At 41.1% G+C, this 11873-nt stretch overlaps 1 protein-coding gene across 1 annotated transcript; it reads left to right on the top strand.

Moving 5' to 3' along the window:
* The first annotated feature begins 7567 nt into the window (after positions 1-7567).
* Positions 7568-8474, top strand: LOC102253160 (dolichyl-diphosphooligosaccharide--protein glycosyltransferase subunit 4-like). Its single transcript, XM_005882377.2, has 2 exons — positions 7568-7727; positions 8322-8474. The coding sequence occupies exon 1, from the start codon at positions 7585-7587 to the stop codon at positions 7702-7704; it is 120 nt and encodes a 39-aa protein (XP_005882439.1). The 5' UTR covers positions 7568-7584; the 3' UTR covers positions 7705-7727; positions 8322-8474.
* The last annotated feature ends 3399 nt before the right edge of the window (positions 8475-11873 follow it).

The raw sequence follows: 11873 nt of genomic DNA, 5'->3' as shown, positions 1-11873 counted from the left end.
GGAGGGACTTCATTTCCTGTTCCTTTGGGTTGTGGGTGGAATCCTTGCCATCGTAGGACTAAGATCCCATTTCCTTGCTGGGCATCATCTGGAGGTGGTCCCCACCAGCATTCCTTGGGTCATCCCCTTCCTCCATCTTCAAAGCCAGAAATGGCAGATTGAGTCCCTTTTACGCTTTGAATCTCTCTCTTTCCGCCATATGATTTCCTCCTCTGCTTTTAATGACTGGTGATTAGGTTGGGCCCACCTGGACATTGCAAAATAATCTCGCTAAATGGAAGTCTGCAACCTCGATCACATCTGCAAAGTCACTTCTGCCATATAAGGTAGCATACTCACAGGTTCCTGGGATTAGGGGCCACTATTCTGTCAAGCACTAGGAGGTATGATGCTAAGCAATGTGAAAGATAGTAACAATGTAATAATACCGTTAATATTTAACAAGCCCTATACTAAAAATTCTACCTATACATTTAATAAGCCAACCCAGTGAGGAAGGTACTAGTATGAGCCTTATTTAGCAACCAGGAAACTGAGGAATGGAAGGACAAATCACTTGCCCAAAGTCACCAACCCAGTAAATTAGGGTTTGAACCCAGGTAATCTGATCTTGGAAAGAGAAACTAATGTCCCCTCTACATTCATTGTCAGATGGGTGTTGGGAAGATGGGGAAACAATAATGAAGTCACACATAAATGCACTGTTGCAATTATGGTAAATTCTAGAAGATGTGCAGGGTACTAAAGAAAGCCTGAAGTTGAGAGATTTGGCCTAATTAGAGAAATGCTAGAATGTGGCAGTTGCCTGAATGCCTGTGAAGAAAGCATAGCAATTACCTAAATACAGTCTGCGTAGAGGAGCATTCCAGTTAGAGGATTTTGCATCTGCAAATGGCCCGTGGCGAGAGGGCACTTAGCCAGCATGGAAAGACTGAGAGGGCTGTTATGGGCAGATGAGAGGGAGTAAAGGGGGAGGGGGTGTAAGCATGAAATAAAGCTGGAAAAGAAGGTGGGAGCCAGACCACAAAGGGTGTGAGGCTGTGATAAAGGTTTGTGTTTATTGTAAAAGCTCTGGGAAATATTTTAAGTTTTGAGTGACATGATCAGATTGATGTTCCAATGGCTTTCATGGGGTGTTAGCCAAAAACTCCACGGAGCCTACTGCAATAGTGCTGAGGCTTGATGTTAGGAGCTTAGACTAGAGTGGCGACGAGGGGCCATGAGGTAAGTAGAAGTATTTCAAAGATATTTTGCAGGTAAATTTTAAAAAGTGGGTGATGTAATGTATGTGGTCAGATGATGAGATGGGAGATTCAAAGACCCCAATGTGTGTTTATTTCCTTTTTCCTTTATCATCCACTTTGTAGAAGGTACAGATTTCCCATATTCTCCCTGCCCCAACAAACACACAGCCTCCCCCATTGGCAACATCCCCTACTGGAATGCCAAATTTGTTACAACTGATGAACTTACATTAATAATTCATAACTACCCAAAGTCCATAGTTTACATTAGGGTTTACTCTGGGTGTTGTACATTCTATGGGTTTTGACAAATGTATAATGACATGTATCTATTACTATAGTATCATACAGAGTAGTTTCACTGCTCTGAAATTCCTCTGTACTTCACCTACTTATCTGTCTCCATAGTTTTGTTTTTTCCAGAACGTTATGTAGTTGGAATCAAATGGTATGTAGCTTTTCAGATTGGCATCTTTAACTTAGCAATATGATTTCAAAGTTCCTCCATGTCTTTACATGGCTTGAGAACTAATTTATTTTTTAGCCCTGAATAATATTGCATTGTACCACTGGCTGTACCACTGTTTACTTATCCATTCACTTACTGAAGAATGTCTTGGTTGCTTCCAACTTTTGGCAATTATGGACAAAGCTGCTATAAACATTTGTGTGCAGGTTTTTGTTGGATGTAAGTTTCAGCTACTTGGGGTAAATACCACGGAGTGTAACTCCTGGATCAGACTATGTTTAGCTTTATAATAAACTTCCAAATGATCCTACAAAGTGGCTGTACCATTTTGCATTCCCACCAACAATGAATGAAAGTTCCTGTTGTTCCACATTCTCATCAGCATTTGGTTTTTACAGAGTTCTGGATATTGGCCATTCTACGAGGTGTGTGGTAGTATCTTGTTGTTTTAGTTTGCATTGTCCTGATGACATGTTATGTGGGACTTTTCATATGCTTACTTGCTATCTGTATACCTGCTTTGGTAAGGTGTCTGTTAAGGTCTTTGGCCCATTTTTAAATCGGGTTGTTTGTTTTCTTATTGTTCAGTTTTAAAGAGGGTTTTTTTGGGGGTATATTTTGGATAATAGTTGTTTATCAGATATGCCTTTTGCAAATTTACCTCCCAGTCTATGGCTTGTTTTTTATTTTCTTGACAGTGCCTTTTGTAGTGTTTTTTAAAAAGTATCTTATTTATATCAAACAAGTTTGAGAAACACTGAGATAGAAAGTGTCTTGTCAGTGGTTGTTAGCATTTGACTGTACATTAGAATCACTCAAGGGTGTCTATAAAAAATATTTGTACTATGGCCTTGCCTGAATAACTAAGTCAGAATCTATGTGAGTTCCATAGAAAGTGTCTTAAGTCAGTGGTTGTTAGCATTTGACTGTACATTAGAATCACTCGAGGGTGTCTATAAAAAAATATTTATACTATGGCCTTGCCTGAATAACTAAATCAGAATCTATGTGAGTTCAGTCTGTTTCTATTTTGTTTTGTTTATTCATTTGTTTTTTTGGTGTTTTTTTTTTTAAGATTCCATATATAAGTGAAATACAGTATTTGTCATTCTCTGTCTGGCTTATTTCACTTAGCATAGTACCCTATAGGGCCATCCATGTTGTCACAAATGGCAAGATTTCATTCTTTTTTTATTATTTGTGATTGTGTATTTTTATATTCAGGGTGGCAAAAGTAGGTTTACAGTTGTGAGTATCTGAAACAGTTTATTCCTGCATTATTATTTATTAATTGTATTATTTTCCATATAAGCAACTGTAAACCTACTTTTGCCCAACCCTGTATATCTCTGTATACATTTATATCTATATGTCTATGTCTCTATATCTATATCTATCTATCTATATATCAATATCTATCTATCTCACATCTTCTTTATTAGCTAAAGTTTCTCAGAGCTCTAGACATAGTGCCACTGCCAAGAGCATTCAGTGCCTGCCAAGGAGTGGCTGTGTCATCCCTCACGTATGGGGCCCACCAGTCACCCAGGCACTTGGCCATCTCTCCAATCACTCACTCACAAAACATACATCAAATTGCAGGGTCTTTGGCGCTGCTCTATGCCCCTGTGTTGCAAATGTAAACAGAGCATGTTCTCTTCACTTTAACTGCAGCAAAGATGAGATGTTATCAAAGCTGAAGATGGCGCTGCAAATGCTCCAACATGAAAGCTGTGTGACCTGGAGTTCAAACTTCTCCAATATTAGTTTCTTCAACTATTAAATAGAGATAGTAACACCTATCGTAATTATTTTGTCTTCAAACGATCAGATAGGTTAATGCATGTGGAAATACTTTGCAATGGCCAGTACAAATATAAGATTAAAAAAAAAGTAACACAGCAGTCCAGTGATCTGTAAGACTTACAAGTGTTCCTCCTTAAATATCCAACTTGCTGGAGAACCAGGATAATTTCAATTATGTCATTGGATTGAAAGTCTAGTGTCCTTTTTTCTCTCATATTATTATTATTATTTTGTTGATACTATTACCGATATCCCCCATTTTCTCACCCCACCCTTCACATTATGGTCTATCCCATGGGCTATGCGTATATGCATATATGTTCTTTGGCCAATCTCTTTCCATTTCCCCCATCCCCTCCCTTCTGAGATCTGTCAGTTTGTTCCATGTATTCATGCCTCTGCTCATATTTTGTTGGTCAGTTTATTTTGTTCATTAGATTTTACGTATAAGTGAGATCAGAGGGTGTTTGTCTTTCTCTGACTGGCTTATTTCACTTAGCACAATACTCTCCAGGTCCCTTCATGCTGTCTCAAAGGGTATTTTTACAGCTGCATAGTATTCCATGGTGTAAATTTGCCAGAGCTTTTCTATCCACTCATCTGATGGGCACTTGAGCTATTTCCAGTTCTTGGCTATTGTAAATAATGCTGCTATGAACATAGAGGTGCAAATATTCTTTCTGATTGGTGTTTCAGGATTCTTAGGATATATTCTCAGAATTGGGATTGCTGTGTCAAACGACAGTTCCATTTTTAATTTTTTGAAGAAACTCCATACTGTTTTCTACAGTGGCTGCATGAATCTGCATTTGTACCAGCAGTGCACGAGGGTTCCCTTTTCTCCACATCCTTGCTAGCACTTGTTGTTGATTTATTGATGGTAGCCATTTTGGCATGTGTGAGGTGATACCTCATTGTCATTTTAATTTGCATCTCTCTGATGATTAGTTACACTGAGCATTTTTTCATGTGTTTGCTGGCCACTTGTATGTACTCTTTGGTGAAGTGTCTATTCAGGTCCTTTGCCCATATTTTAATTGGATTGTTTGTCTTCCTGGTGTTGAGTTGCATAAGTTCTTTAAATATTTTGGAAATTAACCCCTTATCTGATATATCATTGGAGAATATCTTCTCCCATACAGTGGGTTCCCTTTTCGTTTTGTTGATGGTTTCTTTTGCTGTGCAGAAGCTTTTTGGTTTGATGTAGTCACATTTGTTTATTTTTTCCTTTATTTTCCATGCCCCAGGAGATACTGGTATATTGGCAAAAATATTGCTACATGAGATATCTGAGATTTTATTGCCTATGTTTTCTTCTATGATTCTTATGGTTTTATAGCTTATGTTTAAGTCTCTGATTCATTTTGAATTTATTCTTTTGCTTAATGTCAGTTGGTGGTCTAGCTTTATTTTTATTTTTTTTTGTATGTCTTGTGTCTTTTAAGCTAGATTTACCACTAGAACTGTTGTAAACAAAAGCACATGGGCAGCAGAGAATTTAAGCCTGTTAGAAAAAATAATAGAAAAAACACTTCTTTTCAAATCTTTAATAGTATTAGAGACTTTAGTTTTATTTTATTTTTCACAAATGTAACATGTTTTTGCATCTTAAGAACTGTTTAACTCTTAAGATCATCCAATATGCTCCTGAATTTTCAAGCTATTTTCTATCACATGCTTTGAATTTTCAAGCTATTTTCTGTCTCTCCATTTATTGCACTTTGGAGCAAACATGAAATTCATGAACACAGAGTAATGCTTTCAGATATCCACTCGTTTATTGAATAACTTGTTCTTGCATTGGTAACATATTGAACTAATGTGACTTAAACACACTTACACAGCTTGGTAAATTTAAAGGTCATGAATAGATCTGACCCCCGGGATATTTTTATAAATGTTCAAGAAAATAGGAAAAATATATTACTGAGAGGAAAGGATGCTATTATCATGTATTTGATTACAATTTATTAAAATAATCTTGCCCAGATTAATTACTGAGTGGATGAATTTTAAAAATATCACGCAAATAGTGTGTTAGAATGAACCCCTATAATTAAAATGTGGCTTACTAATTCCATTCCTCACAATATAAATTATTGACATTATGATTGCATTAGTGCAGCTGTGTTAATCTCTCTCATGTTTAAAGTCTGCCCACAGGGATAGATTTGCTTATACCATTAATGAACCAAGAGATGAATTTTTGAGACTTCACTGACAGGGCTGATCTGATTTTTAAAAAGCTAATGTGTTTATGTGAATTCAGTGTTTATTTTTCTATTCTGTATAATAATCCAAATAGCTAAATGAATGGGCCCCTTTGGGGGTTGATACCCATACAGAATAGCAAAATTGATTTTCTGGTCACAGGCTGAGATTAAATTGGCATGGGTAAAATTATGTACATGGGTAAAAATTAGTGGTGGGAATATGTAAATCAAAAGAATCTGGAAGAGTTGAATATGTAAATTGAAACAATCTGAAACAAGTAAAACAAGTTTGGGGACAGGGTGTCAGCAAGATGCTGCATTTGCACAGGTGAGATCCTGACAGAGGCGAGGGTGAGCTGATCTCATGGTTATCCTATACATGTCAAACCCATTGGGTCACATTGCATGAATGCACTTAATTTACAAGCAATCAAATATCTATAATGACCAAAACAAATGAACCAACAAAGTAAAAACAAAAGGAAAAAATAATCATTTACCTTGTGCAGGTGATCACACATAAATTTTCCTTATGTCAGGAATGGCCTTTCCCTCAGAGGGTGTGAAGTCTTATCCTTGTAGTGTAAGCATCTTGCCAAGCTTAGTGGGGCATTAGTATTTAAATACAGTAAAGACAGTCCTTGGGGTACATCAGACTCGATGTAAGTCAGACTCAATGTATGTTGTTTCGTGGTTACGTCGCCATCTCCCATCCTATATAATAATGAGGTAATATGTAAATTGACCATCATGCCCTTGCACAAAATGGCTGCCCCCATGTGGTCAAAGATGGCTGCCCCCATGTGGTCAAATGTTGGCCGCCACAAGATGGCTGGCAGGGGAGGGCAGCTGGGGGCGACCAGGCCAGCAGGGGAGGGCAGTTGGGGGGGGCCAGGCCTTCAGGGGAGGGCAGTTAGGGGTGACCAGGCCAGTAGGGGAGGGAAGTTGGGGGCAACCAGGGCAGCAGGGGAGGGCAGTTGGGGGTGATTGGGCCAGCAGGGGAGCAGTTAGACATCGATCAGGCTGGCAGGGAGTGATTAGGGGGTGATCAGGCTGGGAGGCAGAAGCAGTTAGGTGCAATCAGGCAGGCAGACAGGCGAGCACTTGGGAGCCAGCAGTCCCGGATTGTGAGAGGGACATCCCCCGAGGGGTCCCAGATTGGAGAGGGTGCAGTCTGGGCTGAGGGACACCCACCCCCCAGTGCACAAATTTTGTGCACCGGGCCTCTAGTAATTCACATAAAGAGCTTTGCATGGTACTTTGATCATAGTAAGTACTCAATGAAGACCAACATCTATTAGCTTTTACCACACACATTTTTCTTCTCCTCCTCTTTTTCTTTCTCTTCCTCTCTCCTCTTTCTCCCCTTCTCTTCTCCTTCTCCTTCTCCTTCTCCTTCTCCTTCTCCTTCTCCTTCTCCTTCTCCTTCTCCTTTTCACTTCATTACTGCTGTGTATGTGCTCCATGTGAGTGACGTAGGTGATTATGTAGGTGGGTTCTGACTTACGGCGAAAATTGCATTAAGTCACACTGTAGGAACGGATCTCCAACGTAACCCGAGGACCTACTCTACTGTTTTAAGGGTACAATGTGTCCTCTTAAACGAAAGCCTTCATTTCAGAGATTTCAGAGAGATTGTGCAAATGCTGGAATTATAAACAGCAGTGATGCATTTCTTAAGATGTCTGTGTGTGCGTGTGTGTTCTGTTCTTATTGGATTTTCAAGGATACTATTGGTGATATTTTTTTGCCGCATGGTTTTATGTCAGCACCTCCCCTGGGAGTAAGCTGTGACTCCTCTGTATTATAATTAAGAAGAAATATAGTTGGGAGCCGAGCACAGCTGGTCAGGATGATTACCGAAGTGCAGCTGGCCATCTTTGCCAACATGCTGGGCGTGTCGCTCTTCCTGCTTGTCGTTCTCTATCACTACGTGGCCATGGCCGTCAACAATCCCAAGAAGCAGGAATGAAAGTGGCGCTTTCTCCGCCCCAGGTAACGGTCTGGGGCTGTAGCGCCCAGCCCGGGAGTGGCGAGGCCGTGCCAGGGCCTGCGGGGTTCGAAACTTCCCATCAGAAAGCGTGGGGCCAAGCATGCAGCGCCAGCACTGGGCCCCTTGTCCGCACTCCCTCCCGCTTCAGCTGACCCCTGGGGTGCGTTTCCTAGTCCCCAGATGCCCAAGTTGGGGGTATGGGTACAAGCTGGCACTGCCAGGTAGGAATGAGGGTACTGAGGATGCCATCCACGAATGAGGATTTGAGCTCTTCTTCACTTAAACAGTCCTCACTTTTCCAAGATTATTTAGACTTACTTAGGCAGGTTTTTTTTTGTTTTTTTTTTTGTGAGTGAGGGATTGTAAAGATATAGAATTCTATTTCCATGTTCTGGGGCAAGAGACACTGAGCTAGGGGTTGGCGGCTATAGACCCAAGTCATAGAGAAGAAAGGGGTGGGGGGGAGGGCTTGGAGACCAACCTTAAGTGTGGGTCGCAATGTAAAGGGGAGAGAGGGTGGATGGGAGTTGATTCCCGGAGGATTCCTCCGAGTAAAACAGCATTTTCCTTACCTCCGGTCTTTCCCTCTTTTCTAGGGCTCCAGGACAGAGTCTGAGGCAAGATGGAGGGTGTGAGGGGCCTTCACACTTCACTTCATCCCTTCTACCCATCACAGCATATAAAGCAACTACACCTGGATTTTTCCAAACAACTTTTATTTCCTCAAAGTCTTCCTTAACCCTATGGAACAAGAAGCTGCCACTGAGTAGGGCCCAGTATAGGGGCTGCTTTCTTTTCTACTCCCTCTCCCCAATATAAAAATATAGATTTTTTTGTGGTCCATCCCCAAAAAATAGAAAAGAAGAAGAAATATAGTTGAGCAGGAGAAGGTGTCTAGTTAAGGCAGATACTAGACACTGCTGGAAGTTTATTGTTGCAGATTGTTTACCCAGTGAAGTAGACTCTAAGATGGAAATGAGCATGCAGGATGTTTTTTAGGACATGGTCTTGGGATTAAACCCAAGGGAAGGTGGAGGGAAGAAAAGGAAGCAGGGTTAGGCATGGGAAGAATTTGGGCCGTGATGCTGCTGTCACAAGAACTCAGCTCTGAAGTTGGGACAGCCCCTTCAGAGTAAATTCAAGGTGTCTAGTTAAGGCAGATACTAGACACTGCTGGATATTGCAGGTGTAGGCAGTGGGCGCTTCAAGGCAGAAGATACTTGTTGGAAGGAGAAGTTTGGCAGGTCCGGAGGGTAAACAGGTTTTAGAGATAAACAATGACAAGTTCCTGGGATTCAGGCTTGAAACACAATCCAGAGATTGAGAGATGAGCCAAGACCAGGAGTAGAAAACAAGAAAGAAGAGCTAGCAAGTGGTATTACAATCTGATGCTGGTATAAAAGTACCTGATTTCTGATCAATTGGATCAATTTAAGTTCATGTGCCAATTATGTATATCAAATACATTAGCAATTTGTTTTGGCCACAAAGACCCAAATCTTTTACTCCATAGCTAGATTCTTTTATACTGTTTGTCTTGGTTCTTTACCTTCCTTAACTATGTGACTATATTGGTGGTATCAAAAATTATTTTAAAAATCATCTTATGTAGTATAGCTCTTTGAAAGACCTTAAGAGGAGAAAGAAAAATTACAGCCTAAGCAAAATAGCGAGATTAAGTTTTTCATCTCTTAATCTGGCAGGGGTACATAAGAGTTTCCTTAAAGGAAGTTTATTGTTGCAGATTGTTTACCCAATGAAATAGACTCTAAGATGGAAATGAGCATGCAGGATGTTTTTTAGGACATGGTCTTGGGATTAAACCCAAGGGAAGGTGGAGGGAAGAAAAGGAAGCAGGGTTAGGCATGGGAAGAATTTGGGCCATGATGCTGCTCTGAAGTTGGGACAGCCCCTTCAGAGTAATTTCATATATATGTGTATATATATTTCAGAGAGGAAGGGAGAGGGAGAGAGAGATAGAAACACCAATAATGAGAGAGAATCATTGATTGGCTGCCTCCTGCGCACCCTACCCTGGGGATGGAGCTTGCAACCCAGGTATGTGCCCTGACCCAGAATGGTACGGTGACCTCCTTCTTCATAGGTTGAAGCTCAACCACTAGCCACTCAGCTCACTCAGCTGGGCCAGAGTCATTTCTTTTGGGGGGTGGGGGTGGGGGGTGGTGTTGAGCTTTAATGTCTCCATGTCGACCAGTTTTGGGTAGAGGCTAACTGGAAAAGGGGAATCTCCTTCACTGGGGCCATGCTCACGAGGGGAAGTAAGTCCTGCAGTCCTGAAGGGGTGGGGAAGGAGACCTGGGCAGTGCAGCTTCACAACTGCTTCTCTTGCTCTCAGATCCACTTGTCTCATATAAACCCGGGAGCATCTCCTTCAGGACTCTGGTGGGTCGCTTTTGGTGGTGGTGGCGGGGGACTTGTCAGAGAAAGGTTAATGGGGGAAATGAACCTCTGTTGCTATAGCTGGGCTAGAGGCAAAATTCCTTATAACTCATTTTAGACCCATTACCCTTGGTTAGTTCCTCTGCTGGTTGATGAGCCTTTTTATTGTGGGTGACTCAGACCTTCATCCCCGAGGGGAGCCAGACCCTGTTTTCCTTACCTTTCTCAGGCTGTGACTGTGGCAGTTGTAGATTTATCATCAAAACTAGGTGAGGGAGTACTAAGAGATGCCAATCAGCTTAATGCCAAGCATGTTCCTCCCTACCCTAATATATAACAGCTCCTCTACCCCCTTCTGACCACTAGAGCAATTAATTACCCTTGCCAACATGGCCTTCCTTCCTCCCTTCATCCCTCCCTCCCTCCCTTCCTTCTTTTTTGCTGCCTCTGGACACAAAGTACCCAAAGTGCCCACGTGCTAAGCTAGTCCTAGCTTATATCCAGTGGGACATTTGCTATATCTGCTGGTGGAAGTGTTTTCTTTAAATCTGCAGAGCCCAGAGTTTTGGTAATAGGAAGGACACGTTCCCCGAGTGAGTCCTGTGGTGACGGTAAAGGGGGCCATTATTGATTCCATGCCTTGATTCTGAAACACATCCATTCTTTATTTGGGGAATAGTGCAGCATATAAGGGTCACTGATTTGGCACACTGCAAGACGGTGTCCCATGCTGGTAGGATGTTGTCTCCCATCTGAGGCCTCAGCAGCACCTTTAATACTCCATTCTGATATGCAGTTAGACCAGCAGCTTCTAGGTATTGAAGTAAGTAAGGACCATTGGATTTCATGACCTTGGCCTTATTTTCTTTGGTTTAAGGTGAGTTTCTTGGTCTGGTGTGAGAATGTGTGGGGTGTCCTGTCAGTGGATCAAATGCTCTGTAAACCCTTAGGTAGTGGTGCTTATTGAAGACCTATCTGGAATGTGGGGTGATTTTTTTCAAAATGACTTGATGTGCCTTTTGGGGTAAAACGGTTCCTGTGTGGCCAATTGACCACCAAGTGGAATTGGTCTCCAAGAGATAGTGTGGTATCAGGGCTCATTATTGATCTTTTCACCTTTAACAGTGGCAGTAGCTGGATGATCCTTGTTGAGTGAGATTTTATGCTTTTTGGTTCATGGATGCCCCCATTCCTGCCATCATACCAGAGTGCTTATCTTGAGCATATGGGAATTTTTTGAAAAAGAGTTAAAGGCTTAAAATTCTATTAATTACATCAAGACATAACATTGACCTTTTGAAACACTTTCCTGCCTTGAGAACTTCCTGCTAAATCACTATAGACAGTGCTTCTGTGAACCATCCCAGGGACACTAATCTGTTCTGGCCATATTGCCTGTGCATATACCATCTCCATTTTTTAAACAAAGAATTTGATTGTGTATGCATCTTACTTTGAAGGAAAGAGTAAAAATTAGATACTAATTTAGAGTCAAATTTATCCTCAGCCTGATAATGTTAAAATGTTTAGAGATTTCTTTTTTTACATTACTAGAAATAGATGTCAGTGTCATGCAAAGTTTGTGGACACTGCTCTGTGTATACATAAACCAGTGGAGGAATGCTAGGAAGAGCTCCCAGGAGCAAACAATTTAAATAGAGTTTTCCATTGTTTATTAAAAACTATTGATGGATACAATTTCCCAGTGCAAATAATATACCTTATTTGTCTTAAAAATTTCAACCTAG

Source organism: Myotis brandtii, unplaced genomic scaffold, assembly GCF_000412655.1.
Source record: "Myotis brandtii unplaced genomic scaffold, ASM41265v1 scaffold709, whole genome shotgun sequence".
NCBI classification, from domain to species: Eukaryota; Metazoa; Chordata; class Mammalia; order Chiroptera; family Vespertilionidae; genus Myotis; species Myotis brandtii.
This window is presented reverse-complemented; position numbering and strand designations above follow the sequence as displayed.